At 53.5% G+C, this 20,117-nt stretch overlaps 8 protein-coding genes across 8 annotated transcripts; 5 read left to right on the top strand and 3 right to left on the bottom strand.

Moving 5' to 3' along the window:
- Window positions 1-40: 40 nt before the first annotated feature.
- G647_08667 (uncharacterized protein) lies at window positions 41-1,370 on the bottom strand (the record flags this gene model as incomplete). The annotated part of the gene is made up of 2 exons (XM_008732975.1): window positions 41-831; window positions 884-1,370. The coding sequence occupies 2 exons, from the start codon at window positions 1,368-1,370 to the stop codon at window positions 41-43; spliced, it is 1,278 nt and encodes a 425-aa protein (XP_008731197.1).
- Window positions 1,371-1,826: 456 nt separating this feature from the next.
- G647_08668 (uncharacterized protein) lies at window positions 1,827-2,852 on the bottom strand (the record flags this gene model as incomplete). Its single annotated transcript, XM_008732976.1, has 2 exons — window positions 1,827-2,411; window positions 2,460-2,852. 2 exons carry the CDS (start codon window positions 2,850-2,852, stop codon window positions 1,827-1,829), a joined length of 978 nt encoding a protein of 325 aa, XP_008731198.1.
- Window positions 2,853-4,104: 1,252 nt separating this feature from the next.
- On the top strand, window positions 4,105-4,713 carry G647_08669 (uncharacterized protein; the record flags this gene model as incomplete). The annotated part of the gene is made up of 5 exons (XM_008732977.1): window positions 4,105-4,225; window positions 4,278-4,316; window positions 4,381-4,398; window positions 4,453-4,524; window positions 4,577-4,713. The coding sequence occupies 5 exons, from the start codon at window positions 4,105-4,107 to the stop codon at window positions 4,711-4,713; spliced, it is 387 nt and encodes a 128-aa protein (XP_008731199.1).
- Window positions 4,714-4,784: 71 nt separating this feature from the next.
- G647_08670 (uncharacterized protein) lies at window positions 4,785-6,128 on the bottom strand (the record flags this gene model as incomplete). Its single annotated transcript, XM_008732978.1, has 1 exon — window positions 4,785-6,128. One exon carries the CDS (start codon window positions 6,126-6,128, stop codon window positions 4,785-4,787), a length of 1,344 nt encoding a protein of 447 aa, XP_008731200.1.
- A 1,357-nt stretch (window positions 6,129-7,485) lies between these two features.
- On the top strand, window positions 7,486-9,267 carry G647_08671 (uncharacterized protein; the record flags this gene model as incomplete). The annotated part of the gene is made up of 1 exon (XM_008732979.1): window positions 7,486-9,267. The coding sequence occupies one exon, from the start codon at window positions 7,486-7,488 to the stop codon at window positions 9,265-9,267; it is 1,782 nt and encodes a 593-aa protein (XP_008731201.1).
- Window positions 9,268-11,160: 1,893 nt separating this feature from the next.
- G647_08672 (uncharacterized protein) lies at window positions 11,161-13,932 on the top strand (the record flags this gene model as incomplete). Its single annotated transcript, XM_008732980.1, has 1 exon — window positions 11,161-13,932. One exon carries the CDS (start codon window positions 11,161-11,163, stop codon window positions 13,930-13,932), a length of 2,772 nt encoding a protein of 923 aa, XP_008731202.1.
- Window positions 13,933-14,614: 682 nt separating this feature from the next.
- On the top strand, window positions 14,615-17,547 carry G647_08673 (uncharacterized protein; the record flags this gene model as incomplete). The annotated part of the gene is made up of 2 exons (XM_008732981.1): window positions 14,615-14,895; window positions 14,943-17,547. The coding sequence occupies 2 exons, from the start codon at window positions 14,615-14,617 to the stop codon at window positions 17,545-17,547; spliced, it is 2,886 nt and encodes a 961-aa protein (XP_008731203.1).
- Window positions 17,548-18,356: 809 nt separating this feature from the next.
- Window positions 18,357-19,528, top strand: G647_08674 (uncharacterized protein; the record flags this gene model as incomplete). Its single annotated transcript, XM_008732982.1, has 2 exons — window positions 18,357-18,692; window positions 18,743-19,528. 2 exons carry the CDS (start codon window positions 18,357-18,359, stop codon window positions 19,526-19,528), a joined length of 1,122 nt encoding a protein of 373 aa, XP_008731204.1.
- Between the last annotated feature and the right edge of the window lie 589 nt (window positions 19,529-20,117).

The raw sequence follows: 20,117 nt of genomic DNA on the forward strand, positions 1-20,117 counted from the left end.
AGAACCAGCGTCGACTGAGTTATCTTCCCGTCGCACATATTCAATGAAAGCCCATCTCCCGCAGTGCATCCCGCAAAGGCAGGTCGCCTTCTACTGCCTCGTCATTCTGTGTCTTTGGGCGGTCCTCATTTTCGATTTGAGAATGTCTCCGGGAGTGTTTGAAACCAGAACCTTCCGAGACATTCCAGTTTGCAGATTCCAAAGCGTCATCGCCTCCACTACTGATCCTCTCCAAGAGTGTCCACTGGCGCCCGGAATTATCAAACTCCTCTACCAAGATATCACGAGTGAGTTCCCAATCAACTCCGAATGCACCGCTGTTGAATTTTGCGCTCCATATCTCTCCAGGTTTGTCGTCGTCGGCCTCGCTCGCTGTTACCTTCTCGGGACCCGGTATGTCATAGTCCTCGAGGCGTGTGCGGAATTCCTCAAGGGCGAATCTCGTGTGATTGAGGATCTGGGATGGGGAGTCTTTGCCAGGATTGTTTGTTTTCATGTTCCGTTTACCATAGCCAGTGCTGGTGAAGAGGCAGCCAATCCAATGACGCGGTTTGGGGATAGGAACCTCCCGGATAAATGAATTATCAAGGCCTTTGAGTCTCAGCTTGCGTTCTTGCTCATAGTCGGATGGCTGCGGAGGGATAAGGAGGCAAGTCCCAACAAGACTGTATGGGCGGCTGGCCCGTTGACAGTGCAATCGGTAGGTCTCGAATGCTGCTGGGCACTTGAAATAGTTAACCAGGGTCCAGAAGGGATTAGGCTGTAGCCGTACCATGTTCTTGAGTTCTTTCGCCATCCCATAGCCCCAGACTCCTTGACAGTTGACTGCATCTATCAAGACTTGTGTCAGTCTCCGTGTGCCCATCACTGTTAACTCACATACGGACAATGACTGCTCTGTCAGGAGCATCTTTGATGTCACCTTTGATCTCTCGAATGACGAATCCCGGCGCAGGATCCGACTGGTACACTGTCGGCTGTTCCGTCTTTTCGTATTCTTGTACCTCGTCGATTTCCATGCCGTCTTCCATTTCAGGCGAAGCAGATCTCGCTCGTCGAGGAGGAATCCAGAGGTCTTCGTCGCCCTCACTCGGCTTGGTCATACGTTCTTGGCCGTTGACCACCTGTTGCATAGTGTAGTTCGCCTTCCCGTATCCCATGCCTTCCTGGTCTTTCAGGTGCCTCTCGAAGAGCGCGCCGTAAGCTTCGTCGATAAGTTGTAATTGCCTCTTCGCATTCTCGGCGCCCCGTCGACCTTGCACTGTCCAGTATTCAACCGCGTTGAAATACGTTTCATCCAGTTCTTGTAAAGATGCGTCTTCTGGCAAGCTCAACGCTCCGTGATACTTGTCATAATCCTTAAATTCCATGGTGGTGATAAGCGTGGGTTCGGTAATGTTGAAGAGGTGAGGAAAGAGTGAGGTGCGTCTGCGGCTGACATGCCTGCCGAACAATTTTGAAGTGGTGAGAAGAGCCTTGTTCGATGTGTGTGGGTAGGCAGTTACTACAGGATAGCTCCCGGCACAATGGTGAGGCAGTTGTGTCTGAAAAGGTAGAACTGCCACCTTGGGTGAAGTGAGGCAGCACTAAAGCCGACCTTAAGCTCAAGAGAATGAGCTTCCTGAGTCCTTGGAGAGATTGAATCTGCGAATTCTCCTTTGCTGGATACTTATTACTGGCAGCAATGATGGTTGCGTGATTCCTATACTAGATGCTTGTCCCTATGCCAGAACGCGTCGTGACTCGTCATACTCATTGTCCCTCTCCCATCGCACATATTCCAATGCTGATTACAATGCAAAATCAGGTCCCTGACAGCACCATATTCACTTCCTGAAGAATCCCAAAATGCTTTGCCTCTTCTTGACGCGCTTCTTTCCGAGACCAATGGCGTCTGTTGACTTCGTCTGGGTTGTTTCAGCTGTATTGAACCTTTGACTCGAAGGAGTGGTGGATCTAATCGAAGGCAGACCCACTCGGAAGCGCTCAGTGAAAGCTGGCGCACTTGACTTCTTGCTCCTTCGACTCCTCTGGCGACTCAACGCGTGTAACATACAATCCTCATCAGATGACTGTCTTTCAAGCTGCTCGATCTCCTGCAATGCCGTCATGCCGTTCGTCGCCAGGTTCTCCTCCGACACCGCATCAAACCGAAGAACTCCACGTTTTGGCGGGATTTGAAGAGTGTCTTGGATGAAATCTTGGATCAGATGTGTACTTCTCTTGTTCTTGGTGGCCGCGATTTCCGAGGGCAGAGCCGTAATTTTAAGATGATACGCCGGTTCCGAGTTTCCTCCAAGGAGCATCTGGACGTCTGTTGTCACCATGGCCATGACGCACGATGCCGGACGCTGATAGATTTCAGAGAGACGGAAAGACAGATCGATGAGGAACTCTTTTTCGAACTCGACCTACGCTGGTGGTCAGTGACGCTCACACGGTCGGATTGTCCATCTTACGCGGCAGTTCAGCTTGACCTCAGCCAAGATGACTGAGTCCTTCGCCACCCGTTCTTTGGCAGCATTATTCGGCTCACGATAAGCGAAGGCGTTGTCGTAATATTGGCTTTTCTTCTTAGACAATCCCAGCTTGCTCCACGAATGTTCCAGACTTGCCAGGTCTGACAGGCCCTGAGAGCCTTTAGTCAAGACGCCGAATTGATTTGAATGCGTAAGCTCTGGCGGAGTCGACTGTGCACGTTGTAATGGAAGAACTCTCTGAGGAGCTGGCAATATCCGGCCTTTGAGGCGGAATGCATTGTCAGGAGCGGTATCACCAGTAGGTGGAGTGGGGAAGGCATTCTCGATCGCCGTGCCGTTGATTCGGCTCGTGGAGGATGGGGTGGACGTCATTGATGTCGGCCTTGGGAAGCTCCAGGCTTCTCTGGCGGACGTTCTTCTCAACTGATATTTTCTTGCAAGCGCATCATTTGGAGATACGGGTCGGAATACTGAATCTGTAGAGCTCAGGTAACATGTCGACAGGACGAAATTCACTCTCAAGGGCAGGGCCAAGAAGCACGATTAACAATGAGAGCGTTCTAAGGGAGATCCAAAAATCCAACGAAAGACAAAACACTTCACTTGGGCGAGTGAAACTTTTGCGATGCAGAGGGAGCAGTTGACAAGAAGGAAAAGGTGGAGGCAAGAAGCGCGGATGAGTCGACATGCGGTCACCCATCGTGCCTGCATGTTCAAGTCCAGGTCAACCTTCTGCATATACGAGACGCATTCCCAACGGCAAATACTTATCAGTCCTTCCAACACCCTTCAACGGAAGCCACACTTTTGGTCGAATTCCTCCATTTACCACGTCCCTAGTACTCTGGGTCGTTCCCGAGGCGGCACAAAGCAGGCCGATAAGGAGAGTCAGCCACTGCGCGAAAAGATGGAGGTTCTTCTGGGCATATTTGGACTGTTTGTTGCATTGGCACAACTTCCCCGCATTTTTGAGACACGGCGCTACGTCACCACTAGCTTTGCCTTCGTGGACGCGACGAGCAAAACCAATCGGTTTACGTGTTATGAAGCACTGCTCTTACTGCTCCCAGAAAAGGCGAGTCAGCTTTTTGGACGTCGGTGGGATGTCCTGCTCGGCTAGTCGAATGTACCTCACTCCCGAATTGATCTCCGAACTAGGGTTCGGAGAAGTAGAAGTGACGTAGACTGGACTATCAAATTCCTTGCGAGTACAACTGACCTTTGAAGTCCATCTCCTTTGACTTCTACCCTGACATCTACCTGTGCAACCAATATTCAGCTGACGAAATCGAAGCCCAGAAGCTCAATATCTCGTAATCAGAGGCGTCTCAGTACAGAAAAGGTACGTCCCCACGAGGCTTGCACCCGCTCGCACCGTTGACGTCAGGATGATGCTGGCGGAAGCTCGATCCTTGATGTGATGTCGTGCAGTGAGTCGGAACTGACATTTATTTCAGGTGTGTCACTCAAAACCGTCTCAATTCCAACCTCACTTCTTCGTTTCTGCAACAACCTTCAAGCTCAACCTGAATCAAATATGAATCGTCTCGCTCGCCAGACACAGCGCGCTCAACGACTGATCACATCGCAGACCTCACGACCATTTTCTGCATACTCTGTCAGAATGGCTGACCAAGACAAATCCTCACTCGACGCGAACAAGGGTTCCGTAGGCTCTCAATTCCAGCCAGAGGGCAATGTCGGCCAGGTCGGGGAGAAGGTTGGCGGCCCGTTCAGCAGCAAAGGTGAGTCGTTTTCTCGGACCGCCATGCCGACAAATCTAACAGACAGCCGCAGGTGCGGTGGGAAAGGAGTTCACAGATAAGGGATCGGTTGGTACGTGATCGGACTCTCACTTCGGGCCCCACAGAACGCTGTTACTAACCTCCTGTGCTTGCAGGTGGCACCGCACAATCTGGTATGACCAATTGCCCTTGTGACTAAACATGGTCCCTGTGCTCACCATTATCAGCTGCCGAGCAGATGCAAGGAGAGAAGAAGCCCATTTTCGACAAAGACGGCGCAGTTGGCAAACAGTTCCAACGTGAGTTAGGATTGACTACTTCTGACGGCTTCAGGACTGACGGTGGATGTAGCTGAAGGATCAATCGGTAGCGTCGGCGAGGCAGTCGGTGGTCCCTTCTCGTCGCAGGGCGCTATCGGCAAGCAATTCACAGACAAGGGCGCAGTGGGAGGAACGGTTCAGGAGAACTTGGGCAGTGGAAAGAAATAGACAATGCCAAGAGGAGCACGAAAGCAGGAATATGGTGCAGTCACAGTCCGCATTCGGTTCTGCAGATTGTATTATGGAGAGTCGTTCCCGAGCATATGAGACTGATGCATGATACCTACCGCATCGCGGCAATGAGCATCAATATCCAAATCCCATATCCAGTCCCATTGAGTGGATAACGTATCTCGGACCTTCTCAAGATCGTCACCGATACCAGACAGTTCGAAATCGTACAGCAGGCCTCGGCTCCTACTCGTGGCCACGACCTTTTGAGTTCGGTCCCTCCGTACAGCGTCATAGGCTGTAAACGCTCTTGTGAGTTGTGCCCGGTCAGGTGTCTTGATCTCTCCAAGTAACTGACTAAGGACTGCAGCGTCCTCGATAGCCATGCCGGCCCCTGCGCCTTGATGAGGAGTTGATGCATGTGCACAATCGCCCAGTAGGCATATTCGGCCGTCCAGGGTGTAAGTCTTGAGTGGCGGAAGATCAAACAAACCCCATTTGTCAGGCTTTTGAAGTAGGGAAAGGAGCTTTTTGATAGGCTCACTCCAATCCTTGAAATCCTCCAGTGCGTCTTCGACCGTAGCTGGAACGACCCAATTACTGCCGTGGTGCCAGTCCGATCGACCGTGGAATGCGACAATGTTAAGCGTTTTCCCTTGGTTGATAGGAAAGGTGACGAGGTGGCCGCCGTACCCGAGTATCAGGATGTGATGGACGGCGGCGACTTCTCCCAGCGCCTCAATGGCATCTTCAACCGGAACGAGACCTCGATAGGCGTATTTCCCCGTGAAACATGGCTCGTATTTCTCTTGTCCTTCGTGAAGAATATTCCGCACTACCGACTTGACGCCGTCGCAGCCGACGGCAGCGTCAACGATTTCTGTGGTACCGTCTGCAAAGGCAACCGTCACTCCGCCATCATGTACCTTGATGTCTGTACATCTCTTCCCGAAACTGACTAGATCACCCTCGATACCTTTAGGCAAGAGCTTGACCATCTCGTCTAGGAACACCGCTCTGTGAACGTTCCGTAGCTTGTTGTCATTGTAAACCGTACCAATCTCGTCGAATGCCTTCGCGATATTGCTTCCTCTACCATCCATACCCATGTAGACCTTGCTGAATGCGTACTTCCTCTGGCCGTTGACATCTGCTCGAGGAGCTTCATCGGCTATCCGGCCATACGCTTCATGGAGCTTCGGGTCAATTGCATGCATCGCTCGTACCGCGTTGGGCAGGAAGCCGACACCAGCCCCAATTTCAGAAAACGCGGGGGCGGCTTCATAGAGGTGCGGCCGTATCGCCCGCGGGTCGCCGTGCTCCAGTATACCTAGTAGTAGACTTAGTCCGCCGATTCCTCCCCCGATGATTGCTATTCTCAAGGGCTTTTTGCTCTCTCCTGCATCGCCCATGATGATTCGTGTGAAGTGTGAACGGAGCAGAGGAATAATCGAGCCTTCGGTATTCATTCATGTTGGCAGGTGCAGATTCCTGCAAAGCCATGAGTCTTAAGTATCTGGTCTACCCGCGCGCATGGCGGCCGACTTTGGATCTCGTCAGCCCGAACGCCAGAAGCTGACACGATGCCGCTTAGCCAGATAGGCAGAGTGAGTTTTGTCACGGGTTCATTTAGGACGATTGCCACGACGTCATGAGACTGTGTAAAGCTTGCGCGACTGCTGAAGATTATAGTCAATATCGCTCGTTGAGCACCTGAAACATTGTTTCGAGAATGGGAGTGTTGGCCTCCTCGTACATCGTACGGCTTAGGTCCTCGATGGTTAAGTGAATGAAATATCCAGCCTCGCCAGGTAAGTGTGGTGGGTGACTGGGGGATCTGGAGAATACGTGGCGCTATTAGGTAAGATTTCTGTGCTTAATCACCAATGGCGACTCGGCGCAGCCACTAATCAAACACCTTCGTGCTAGAGCCATTTCAGGACTAGTCCGCGTCGGAAAAGATTCCAATCGTGACTCGGTGGCTGTAACCTTTTATAACTTGCCTCATTGCTCCTCGTGTAAGATATTCGATTAACCAGCCTGCAGTAAAGTACACTTCTCCATCGACGGGCTTGTTTGCTGCCCAACTCGTTCACACATGTCCCTGTCTGATCTTCTCTTCGTCCGCTGTAGACTCTTGTGTCCGGTACGCCTCAGGAGTCCTTAACCGCCTGCCCCTTTCATTGCCGCCCGCCACCGCATGCACGTTTCAGGATCACTGTCGAACTTCTGTCGTCAGGCGCCCACGTTTGTGTTGGCGGCCTTTCGATGACCCTCCTGAATCAAAGTTGGCGCGAGACTACCTATGTTATGAGGGGCCATTTAAGCGCTCGGTGGCCGTCATCCTCCTGCACCCAAATCATGCGGCTCTCAAGGTGCGCTCCGGTGTCCCGTGTCTTGGCGCGAATTCCCAATGCACAAAGGCTCCGACTCGTCGAAACACACCACAAGCAACAACGCGGGAGACATCAGGGGCATCGACAACCCTTTAGCACTGTTTGAGAGCTGGTACAGTAGCTCGGACGTGTTCCTTGCATAACCGCCAACATGCCATCACAACATGAACCGCTAGACACGTGCTGTGGACATATTACTCCAGAAAATCTCCTGCGATGTTCTCACTCCTCCAAGCTCACACTGTCTGAGTTCCATCCTGCTGGGCTAATCTGTCACCAGAACGTGTGGACTTGCGTTACATACAAGGGTCGATCCACACATCACCACTCGGTCCCATTCGTCTAAACCGAGACCCTTAGTTCCTACCCAGGCATGGAGACCTCGAGCCCGAACCCCGACACGACAGTATCCCTCTTGAGAGTTCTTGACGGCAGTCACCTTAAGTGGTCCGACTTTCGAACAGTTGTCCTCAGTGCGTTCCGCATCGTCCTTACTGAGAGTATCCAGCTTTCAGACCTGTCTCGCCCATTTTCCGACAGACTCAAGCCGTGTCTCCAGAGGGTGGACCGATTCGAGCATCAAGAAAGACAATGGCGAAGGAACCTGGCCGATGGCAAAGGATTCGGCTCGTCGATTGTCTTTCCTCCTGACGTCCTCCCACCGATTGGAGTCAATCGTGGCCTCCACCGATGCCAAGCCCCGAAGCTGAATCGCGAGGCTCTCCCACCACGAGCGGTCAAAGCTCAAGAGAGCCTGTTCGAGTTGCCTGCCCCTCGACCTAATCTCTTGACCGGTTTCACCACAGCTGCTTTCAACGAAAGAGAACTATCTATTCTGCCGCATTGCACGTCAGCCTCAGGGACCATTGTCGACTTTGAATCAGGCTCCGTTTCTCCTGGAACAACCACCTATTGCCCCTTCCTGATATTTGAGCGAATGGACACTTCGTCCGAAGATGCAGTGCAGACAGCCAGAAACCAGTGCGCAATCGCCGGCGCTCATTGCGTTCGAGCACAGCAACTCCTTTTCAGAAGATGCGGTGGCTCTCGCCCTGTGTTCGAAAAACCGATCTCATTCTCTTGCACTATCGACAACTCAGCTGCTGTCATCAACTATCATAGCATTGACGCAGATGGGCGCTATTGTATGTCAGAGCTCTCGCGGTTCAATCTCGACGAAACCGATGGGTTCAGAGAATTCCAAGCCTGGATCGAGGCGATCGAGGATTGGGGCTCAACATACCTGCTGCCGGTCATCAAGATTGCCCTAAGGCAACTGTTGAAGAACAACACAACTCCTCCTATTTCTCCAATGCCTTCGTTGACGCTGTCGATCGACACCGCTGCCGGTACCGAGGAAGTACTCATGAGAGTCCTTCGTTCAACATTTGGGTCGGTCAAATGGAAATGTGATGGGGAGTATGAAACCCCACTGAACAGCAGTGTCGCTCATTGCGGAACACCCCTAGGGCCCCGCAAAATCAGAACCCTGGCACTCTCGCCGACGTCGCCCATTGACATTATGAGTGCTTCAGGACCGCCAACTCCCTTCTCTGTATGGCGGATGCGACCGGAGTTTAGCAGCAAGTCTCCCATCGCGCGCAGACATCCCCTTTCGCCACTCAAGCTCCGAGCTGATATCCCGGACTCTCCATGCCGACGAGGCACTCTATCCCCATGCACTCCTCCACCTGAAGCCCCGAACTCTGCTAAGTCACCAATGCTCGTACTTCAGAAGAGAGTAGACCTGGCCATGAATGAAATCCAAGAGCTTAGAGAGCTCGTGCAAATCTTACAGAGCGAACTCAGGCTAAAGAACGACCAGCTCAAAGTAGAACAAGGTTCACTGGACCAAGACTCGGTGAAAATGAGCGACGGCGGTGCCGAAACCCCGACAGCCACACAACCCAGTGACCGGGTTGTTCATCCCGAACAAAACCTCAACTCAGCGATCTTGTCGAGACCCAAATCTCATCCTTTGGCATCTCCCGGATTCTCCTTCACAGACATATGTTGCTTGATCTTGATATTCTGCATGGTCATATCCTCGAGTCTATGGGAAACTGCTGCATATGTCGCATGGCTGTGTGGACCGTCGATTCTATCGAACAAACTGGCGGCGCCATCTAGCTTTCCTTGGCTCAACACAATGTAGTGATTAGGAGACAAGCTGCGAATACAAAGTGTCTATGTCGGTCGGATGGTTCCCAAGTAATGCCTCTCCATACAGCAGTAGCAAGTCTTCCGAACAGCAGCATCCCCTCAGATGGGTCCTACTTTTGCTGGCTCACGGCGTTGCCGCATTACAATTCCTGATTCTGTGCCGTTTCGTACATCAGCGCACCCTAACTGAAGCGAACTTTGGCGAGTACCTTATAGCCGTGCTCGCTAGGGTTGGACACTGCCACATCCAGCTCTGAAAGGGATACGAATGTGCATGATATGCATCCACCAGGCGCTGTGCCGTGAGGCCGGTGACCTGACGCGGTGATAGGCAGGATAATCTTGGTTGACGATATCAGGCCAGCAGGGAGCATTAACGCCACCATGAGTGACTCGGCGAAGCCGGAAGCCCCCTGTACGAGGTTACCGCAGCCAAAAGGCTGGCTGAAGCCTGATCCAGCGCCACCGTTGAGCGACTTTCAGCCTCGCCGTCTACATCGATAGTGCGTCATGTAGTGGAAGTGTCTTCCCGGTAAGGCGGCCGGAGGGTCTGCTTCGAAAAAGCCAGGGATCGAGGCCTTCCGACACACGTGGCCACCGCAGAAGCCCGGTTCAGGGGCCGAACGCCACATCGTCGCCCTATCGGGGTCTCTTGGCAGCCACGTTACCATCTCCGTCGCCTTGATACCGCACAACCTCGGCAACTAGCCGCGTCCGGTATGAGGCTCGCGTGTACTCTGTACAAGTTCATTATTCTTGAACTCAATTCAACCTTTCGCTTGGTCAAATTTCTCTTCTGGGACCCTGCCTCAATGAGTCCCGCAGGGATCTAGGCCGCCTGGGCCAGACACACGTGTGAGCAGCCGGGGACGCCATTGCATTGACTACTATACCTATTTCGGCCTAATGAGGTTTGATATGGACGTCGCAGCGTCTACGACGAAGACTTCGAGGCTTTTTGCGCAAGGCTTGGAATGCATGTGTGCATGTGTGCATGCCGGCATGGACACGGGCACAGGAGTACCCCAACAGCAATATACGTAGCTGTTCCGAGCGAGTGAGTACCCTCCTCTCTTCCTCATTGTTTTGTCTTTCATTCTTGCTCTCCATTCACTCGTTCTGCATCGTCCTTTTGGCATTTGGCACTTGTGCCGTCCATTCATTGAAGCTTCCTAGTCACTCCTTTTCAGAATGCTAATCCCTGTAGCACTTCTTGCTTCGCTCACCGTTGCTAATGCTTTCACCAATGCCGACGTCACCGTGAGGGTCAAGCAAACTCGAACTGTCACAGTCTGTCCTTACCCCATACCCCACGGACGCTTGTGACGACAAAGGCCAAAGCTGGGATCCTGCCTTCCCGCACGGGGAAGACTGGAACGACTGGCACGGAGACCATGGAGGGCAGAGCGGTTACAATGGAGGTCAAGAAATCGGCGATGACCAAACTGGAGGTCACGGAGGCACCAACAGTGGCCCACCCGAGGACATAGGCGGTCATGATGGACAGGCAGGAGATGGTCACGTCGCCTGGGGAGACTGGGACGATCACAGCGCCAACTGGAGCGGTAAAGAATCATCGGCGCTGGGACGAAGCACGACATCCCACTCTCACTTCACCGGAAAAACGAGCTCAGGACCTTCTCGTTCGACCTCGAAACCCGGCAGAACCTCCCATCGCCAGCCGTCAGCGTCCTCAGACAGTACAGCTCATGCCATTAGTCCCTCCACAAGCTCTCACCAATGGACTACTTCCTCGACGCCCACCACTTCCAATCCAGCTGACCTACCATCGTACTCATCAACCTCCGATCGGTCTAACGAGGACACGTCTACGACGAGTCACGCCGGACCACATGGGACATCGAGCACGACGGCCCCTCCAGATATGACGAGTGCGCCGACTGTGGAACCCTCGACATGCATCCCGGACCCTGCGCCTGCCCGCGTTTCCGGAGACGGTAGCTTTTTCATCTCCCTAGCCTTGAACCTAGGGCAAAGGAGGTACCATAAGCGCCAGACCACGACTGGATACATCGGATTCTCTGGAACCGAAGCCATTGCCGTCACGGACCCAAGTTTAGCCTGGGCACTCACCCTCGACGAAGTAACACAGGTACTCGGGTTCAGCGGCGCATCTGGCTATGTGGGGTTTGACAGCCTCAGCGTGGACGCACCCGTGCGCAAGACTAATGATGACGGCTCATACGCACCTGCTTTCTTCGCTGGTTGGACGATAGACCCGGCAACAAGCAGCATTTATTTTGGAACTGCGCAGTTTTGCACCGTTGCCAACACGACTCTTGTCGCTTACTGGGACGGGGTTGTTCCTGACGGCTGCTCGGCAGTTGCGCTTGTTCAGATACAGATTGACACGGTCCCTATATCTTCGACTAGCTCAGCCACGACGACAGTTACCGCGGCTACACCTGAGACAACAACATCAAACGCAGCAGCAACCACCAGCGCGTCGAGTTCCCCAGTACAGGACGCTGGATCTCCAGGCTCCTCGCTAATGACAAGCACAGCGGGAGCATCGTCCTTACCGGCAACAACGTCGAGGGTATCTTCAGTCAGTGGTGCTCCTGACCAGGACGAGGGGACTCAACTCTCCTCCACAACAACTTCCACTGCTGTGGGTGTCGTCGGACCTTCGGGTCCTTCGAGCACGAGCACGGTCACGGTCATTACCACGACGAGCAGCTCCGCACCTGTAGGTGACACTGCTGTAGCTGGCACTTCGACAACTACCGTCCCCAGTTCCACCGACGTTGAACTCACTCCAGTCTCCACTACCACAAAGTCTAGCAATTCCAGCACAGATTCTGCTCTGCCCAGCTCAACACTTACAACATCGGTGGCACCTGATGCGGTATCTACATCAACTCTCAGCGCCACGGCTACCACCACCGAAAGCACACCCTGCATTATCGGAGCAAACCCGACTTTCTCCCTTCTCAGCTCGGGAAGTCGCGGCATTCCCGATGGCCAACCTGCGATCTCTGTCCCAAGCGGCAGCCCAGCTTATCCTTTCGATTATCTGGGCTTCTCCTCCGGCACACCTGCATTGTTCACCTTCGATAACCAAGGACGGCTCGTCGAGGTCGCAACGGGCAACATCGCCGGCAGCCCTCAGCCAGGTCAGAACGCTGTGTCTTTCTTGTTCTCCCCTCAGACCACTGTCGACGGTCTTGGGATTTCGCCAGCATCTTGTTCGTTGTCCTGCCCGGCATCTGGCACGGGACTCCCTCAACTACAGTGCAGCGTATGGGGTTACTCGACTTTTATAACTCAGGTGGCCTTCCCCTACCTGGGCATCGCCAACGTCGTGCCTACGGATGGTCTGACCTTGACTCTCCTGGCTGGGATCGTGTCTCAAGATGAGACTCCGACGAGTTCTTCATCCACGGCTGCGACGAGCACCACAACCTCTGATATCGCCCTTTCCACTGCAGTATCCTCTTCGGACCCCGCTTCAAGCAGTGCCTCGGGGTTTTCCGCAACGACTAGTGCTGGTCGCTCTACAAGTCCCTCAACGAGCACGTCAGACTCACCTAGCACGAGCGTCGACTCTGTGACCTCCACAACGTCAGCTGTCCTCAATGTGGCGGAGACGACAACCACTTCATCATCTGGTGGCATCGCACCTACTCCGGCATTTTCTAGTGATCTCAATGACGCTTCCACAACTAGCTCGCTCACCGCTGCTACTACTTCAAGTAATATTGCTGGCCCCTCGGCAACATCCAGCGCGTCTTCAACCGATGGCTCAACGGCTAGCACATTCTTCAGTGCCCAAGGTGACGCTTCCACTACCAGCTCGTCCACGTCCGCCACTACAACATCGGTTGATGGCGCTGGTGGCGTTGCTGCTCCTACCACGATGACGCCCGACTCGACTTCATCTACGACATCAGAAGCCGCACATGTCGCGGACCCCTTAGGAACATCTAGCACAGTCTCGTCTGTTGATTCAGAGGCCACAACCACGTCTTCCACTAATATAGACACCGCAACGTCCACTAGCTCCAGGACAACCACATCGACTGACCCTGCCAATGTCTCTGCCGACCATACTTCGAGTACCTCAGCTGTCCTGACAACTTCGTCAACGGGCGCTGCTTTGCCACATATCACAACCCCGTCTGGCATTGCAAGCTCTACAACCAGCACAACGTCTTCAACCACGACATCCTCGCCAGATCCCTCTGTCGTGGCCGAGGACCCGCCAAACACCAGTTCCAGGACCACGACCACTACTAGCGACGTCGCGATTGTAACCACCACGCCAGTCCAACTGGCGCCGCCAGTAATCATCACCTCGGACCCGACTTCTAGCTCCACATCTACATCCACAACCTCAACCTCCACGTTAGCCGAGGCTAGCGATCCCACCCCACCTCCTCCTCCAACATCGATCGGCGGTGAAGGTGGTGATGATGACAGTGAGAAGGACGGTTCAACCCCAACACCCCCACCCCTGCCTACACCTGGGAGCGATGACACCGGTGATAATGACGACGAGCCAGCCACGGCGCCCACGACAACCACGTCAAGCGCACCCTCGATTCCGACTCCGGCTGGCGGGTCTAACGACAGCGCGACCGGAGACGAGGACAACGACGACGATCATCCGGGAGTGGTGTTCGAGGACGAGTGATGAGACTGACCTTGCCAACTTTCTCGGCTGTATCCTTCCTTTTGTAGAAGTCGAATAAAGGGTGAAATTTGAAGTCAGCTAAAGTTGCTGGAATTGAAGTTGAACTTGGACTTGAACTTGGGATGAGTACATATTTACTTGTGGATAGATATCAACAAAGGGTGGAATACCCATCGTCATACTCTGGCTGCCCTATCGGTTTGTATTTACTGAATGCCACAACATAAATAGACTTGCTCTCTAAGCATGTTGCCAGGCGCTGCCTTACCAACATCTTGAAGCCCATGCCGTTAATGAGAATGTGGATGAGAGATATCGAAGAACTGGAGTGCGAGCCGGCTTCTGGAGACTATGGCGGCGTTCTCCTCATCTCCTGCATCCATTGACATCAACTATGCTCAGAAAAGAGGTCTGAAGCAGCGAAAGCAGGGGATGTTGGGATAAAATAGCAATATCCCGTTGCAAACAATGAGGTGAAGGCTCAAATCTCTGCGAACTGAAGGTGATTGAAATCCCACGTGATGCCGTGTTTCGCGTCACGCGTCATGCGTCACGCGTCGCGCTTCTCCATTTCATCTTTTTGTCTCTGCGCCTGAACTCAAGTTGCACCAAACCCGCGAGGTCTGCATGGGTTACCTGTGAACACGGTCTGAAGTAGGCTCGCAGGCTCGGGTGCTCAGTGATGTTGTCGAAGCCGTTTAAACCGCTGAAGATTCGCCAGCCTAATCTCAACGATGACGCCGCTACGACTGAAAGTCCGCCGTCGAAACGCCGAAAACTCAGTCCTTCAGACGGGCATGAAGATGGGTCTGACCTTTTCAGACGGCCTAAATGTGCCTCGAAGCGGCCGACGTCCGACACCCCCAGACAACCCCTGAAGCAGATCACGAATCCCTCTAGTCCTACACAACAAGACGAGGAGACCGCCACAGGCGGGATTGACAGTTATTATTTCATCCTATGGTATGCATATCTGCGCCCAGCGCCTTCATTTGCTGAATACTTCGCAGGCGTCTTCCTACGAACAAGAAGAACAAAACTTGGACAGATGACGGGGTGCTAGCCATTAGAGGTGGCTATGCAACGCTGTATAACAACACGGGGAAGAGCATTGGCCGAATCCCGTTCTCTTCGCCCCTGCTGCCCGGCTCCAACCTGGCCATTGGCGGGAAAGAAGTTGAGGTCGAGTCATGCATCAATAAGACTGAATATCTCAAATATGTTAGCGCAAGCACCAAGCCTGCAAAGGAGAAGCTCGAGATGGAATCTGGGTCATCTTCCGCCAACCAGCAATCGAAGCCGAGCATGCAGGCCCAGATGAAAGCTCAGATACAGAAACAGAAGACACAAACCCCGAAGCAAGCTGCACCCCATCCACTTCGCGTTTCAGCTTTCAAGCCGCCGATCAAGGAAACAAGGGTTCTCGCGCAAACCTCAGGTGGTACCCCTACTCCGAGACATGATCCTGCTGCGCCCGGCGCTCTCGTTTTCAAAAGACCTCCAAGCCCTCCTGACGGTCGACAGACGGTGGATGTAGTGCTTGACCCTTACATTGCCAAGAAGCTACGTCCGCATCAACGGGAGGGAGTCAAGTTCCTCTACGAGTGTGTTATGGGACTGAAGGACTTTGATGGCCAAGGGTGCATTCTCGCGGATGAAATGGGATTGGGCAAGACCCTGACCACTATATCTCTTTTGTGGACTTTGCTCCGACAGAATCCAGTCTTCAGGGATCCGCCTGTAGTCAGAAAAGCGCTCGTTGTGTGCCCCGTCTCCCTGATCCGGAATTGGAAACGCGAATTTAAGAAATGGCTTGGCCGAGACCAACTGGGAGTGCTTGAGTTCGACGAGAAACGCACGCGTCTGAGCGACTTTGACGGCCGGGTTTTCCAGGTCATGATTATCGGATACGAAAGGTTAAGAATGGTGGCCGATGACCTTGCAAAAAGCCATTCTATCGACATTGTCATATGCGACGAAGGCCATCGACTCAAGACGATGAAGAACAAAGCAGCCCAAGCCATCGAGTCGTTAAATACCAAGCGTCGGGTCATTTTGTCCGGGACGCCCATCCAGAATGACCTAGGCGAATTCTTTTCAATGGTCAACTTTGTCAATGACGGTGTACTGGGGTCTCCAAAAGGCTTTATCAGGGACTATGAGAAGCCTATCATGAGAAGCCGGCAGCCAGATGCGACGGCGGATGAGATCGAGCGCGGGCAGGAAGCTAGCGAAGACATGAGCCGGATAACCTCGCCGTTCATATTGCGCCGGACCGCTGATATTCTGTCGGACTTCTTGCCCCCGAAGACGGAGTATGTGTTGTTCTGCAAACCGACACCGGCTCAAGCAAAGATCTACCGGAACGTCATTCGTTCGCCCATGTTCCATTCCGCGTTGCGCAGTCCGGATACAGCATTTCAACTGATCACCATTCTGAAGAAGCTCTGCAACAGTCCGGCACTGATGGACCCGATGAGTGGCAACGATGACGCGACTCCGTCTTCCTCACTCGTGGCGCTGAATGACATGCTGCCCGATGGGTTCTCCAGGCTGTACCAGAACTCCGTCTCGAGCAAGATTCGGCTTCTCGATCAGCTGCTTCAACAGATCCACCGTACCACCGATGAGAAAGTGGTTATCATCTCTAACTATACGTCGACACTCAATTTGATCGAACAGCTGGCGAGAAACTCGAATTACGAGTCTCTCCGCCTGGATGGCTCTGTTCCGGCGAAGAAGAGACAAGCTCTGGTCGATCAATTCAACCAGTCACCGCCTGCCAAATCTTTTCTCTTCTTGCTGAGTGCTCGAGCCGGTGGAGTGGGACTTAACCTGATCGGAGCCAGCCGACTCGTACTGTTCGATGTGGACTGGAATCCTGCAACGGACGATCAAGCAATCGCACGCATCCACCGGCAGGGTCAGAAGCGGCATTGCAAAATTTACAGATTTCTCATCAAGGGTGGATTAGAGGAGCGCATCTGGCAGCGGCAAGTAGTCAAGAGAGCGCTGGCGGACAGCATCATGCAGGGTGGAGCAAGTGCCGCGTCCAACTCTTTCGACCCGTCTGGCAGGGGCAAAGGAAGCACGTCAACCTTCAGCCAAGACGAGCTCAAAGATCTCTTCCGCCTTGATGAGAGTGAAGGACTGCGTACTCACGACTTGATTGAGTGTCGGTGTGAAGGCGCCGGGCAGGAAGCTGGGGACGACAGCGACATAGGCCGTCTTCCCACTGGCGGCGACGGAAATGAAGACTGTGACGATGAGTCTCTTGTACCGGTTACGAGGTCTAGCACTTCCTCTCCGACAATAAATCCAGGAAGCTCGAGGAGGCGGAGCGTCACAGGCAAAGAGGCTCACATCATTCCGCCAGCGCAATCTGAGACAGGCCACGTGGCAGAGAAGCATGAGTTGATGCAGTACCGACACATTAACACTTCTCTATTGCGCCAGGCAGAAGATGAAAACGACGACGACGACTTGAAGGCCAACATCCTCTGCGCAGTGGAGGATGCATGTCTCGAGCATGTTCTTAAGCTCGATCGGGACATGGTAGGCGGAGGTGGTGTGTCATACGTGTTCAAGAAGGTGAGGGGAAGTCAAGGACTATGATGATAAAGGTGGTATGAAGCGCAGGTCGATACGTGGACAACTGTACACAATAAAAGGAAGCAGGGTTTCCAACGGCATTACAAAATGAAGGCCGATGACTTGGGAGGAGATGATAGAGACCGACCTTCGAGATATCTCTTGTCTTTCCTAGGCTGGCTAGGACATTCCCCAGGGGTGTGAACAACCAGGTGTTGAGTCCGGAGGAGGTTCTGCGAGAGTTTGGGCTAGTTCATTTCCGATGCGAGATTCCATTGACGCCTCCCGCGCCGTTGGATGCCTACGCACCCAAAGTGGCCTGGTCGACAGCCATAACATCACACAGATCCACCAACTGGGGGAATATTCTCCACCTCCCAACAGGCCTTGCCGGCGAGGGTAGCCAGAAAGAGGACCCTAGCACTGCGCAGCACGCACGGAGTCCACAGGATGCAGCCGACCCCCATGTTTCATGGTGGCAGTTGTGGAAATTTCTGGCGCAAAGATCGACTCCTGGCGATGGCGTTTCCCGCATATTGTCTCCACGCATTGACATGGTCTGCTACGGAGTACGGAGTACCTCGTAAGGAGTACACAGCGCCTAGCTACTCATTCCTCGGCATACCTTAAGCGGGAGTGCGCAATTAATCCATGGCAGCGCTTGAAAAGGAGGATTCTTGGGATCAATGCCGATCTTCTTGTGCGGTTCAAATGGTTCATTACCCGTGGGCTCCCTTCGTAGATGGTCTTCGTCGAACACGGTGACCGTCCCGGATGCTGTAGTGCGGTACAGCTACAGCCGGTAGAGTTGGACTGCATTCCACAGTCTCACAATGCGGGTTCAGACATTCTCCGTGGTCCTCTCTGCCATCACAGGCACAGCTTTAGCCGGTTGGCCTGGGTCAGACCGGGGGTGCGACTCCGGCATCTACGCAAAGTACCAGCCTCTGACGAACTACGAGCCGGCTGAGCGGTACTGCTCTGCACATTTCCCGCAACCCGTCGTCACCGTCACTGTGACTGCTACGGCTCGTGGCTGGTTCCCATGGGACAAACGAGCCTGGGGACCTCTAAACCCGCGGGACATGCTCCTCCAGCAGTTGGAGCAGCTACCACGGAATCAGCAGCAGATTGTGTGTTCCTGTATCGACGTTCCCAAGACCACCACGGTAAGGTGTCTCCAGTTGCTCGATTGATCTACGTCTAACCTTGTCTGCAGGTCACTGTCGGCAAACCCATGACGAGAAGGCCGAATCGCCCCCATGCCACCTCCTCCGGTCCAGTCACTACCACTTCCGGGAGTACGTCTTTTACATTGAGGACATCGACTTCATCGAGTTATCCTTCGAGCACGACCCTCAGTAAGACTACCACACTACCGAGCACATCTTCTACGAGTAGCTCTAGTCCAGCTACAACTTCAACCACGACTACCACCAAGACTGCGACCACGACAACACCTGTAACGACTACAACTACCACCACACTTGAGACCACGACTACGACCACAACCACATCTTCACTGAGCACGACCACGACCACGACTACCACCTCACCGAGTACAAGCACAACATCACCCCCTACAACTACAACTACAACCACTATCACGCCTACGACTACAACCACAACTACCACCACGACGTCAGCCACAGCCTGTCCCACAGACCAAGCCACAGCCCCCGGCGGCGGCTGCGGCGGCTGCACGTGGACCATCTCGTGCGGGCAACTCGTCACGGCCACGAACAACAACCCGAACTGGGACATCGACCCGCAGCCGGACTACGCGTCGTGCCTGCGCGAATGCGACGACAACGGCTTCTGTGCCGCCTTCACCTACAACGCGGCCACGGGCCAGTGTCGCCAATTCCTGTACGGTGGCGACGGCGACATCACGCTGACGCCGGCGCCCGCGTGGGATAGCGCGAGGTTCGTCGAGGGGTCGTGTACGGGGTTTGATTGTGTCGCTTATCAGTGTCCTGGCGAGAATGAGAATTGTGTGGATTAGGTGGCTGGTTAGCTGGTTAGGTGAAGCGAGATGGACGGACAGCCGGGCGTACGGACAGACAAGGAAGGAGGGAAGGAAGCAAAAGAGGACGGATGCAAGAAAGACCGGGGGTTTGGGAGGAGACCGATTCTACCGTAGTTTAATCATCGACCCTTTCCTTTCTTTGCTCGGTTTCGACCAGGATGCCTGGTTACTTATTACTCATTGTTCGTGTCCATGCACCACGTTGTACATGCACTGTACATTATTAGGGTGTTTGTAATGGGATCTTCTACCTAGATTGTGGCTGTCTTTCAACGGACGAGAAGCTATATTATAGTACGGAGTACTTGTCGGAGCACTCCGTGTGGTGGCTGAGGGTGGCTGAGGTATGTTCAGACATGATTACTTTATGTAGATAATGTATGCCCCGCTGTACCTTCTACAGTAATTGACAGCTCCGCATGATGCCATAGACCGGGAGACGACTGTCGTTAATAGCAGTATTAGATAGGAGACGATAGGAGACGATAGACGATAGGAGACGATAGACGATAGGAGACGATAGACGATAGGAGACGATAGACGATAGGAGACGATAGACGATAGG

The sequence above is a fragment of the Cladophialophora carrionii genome (assembly GCF_000365165.1).
Source record: "Cladophialophora carrionii CBS 160.54 unplaced genomic scaffold supercont1.8, whole genome shotgun sequence".
In the NCBI taxonomy this organism is placed as follows: domain Eukaryota; kingdom Fungi; phylum Ascomycota; class Eurotiomycetes; order Chaetothyriales; family Herpotrichiellaceae; genus Cladophialophora; species Cladophialophora carrionii.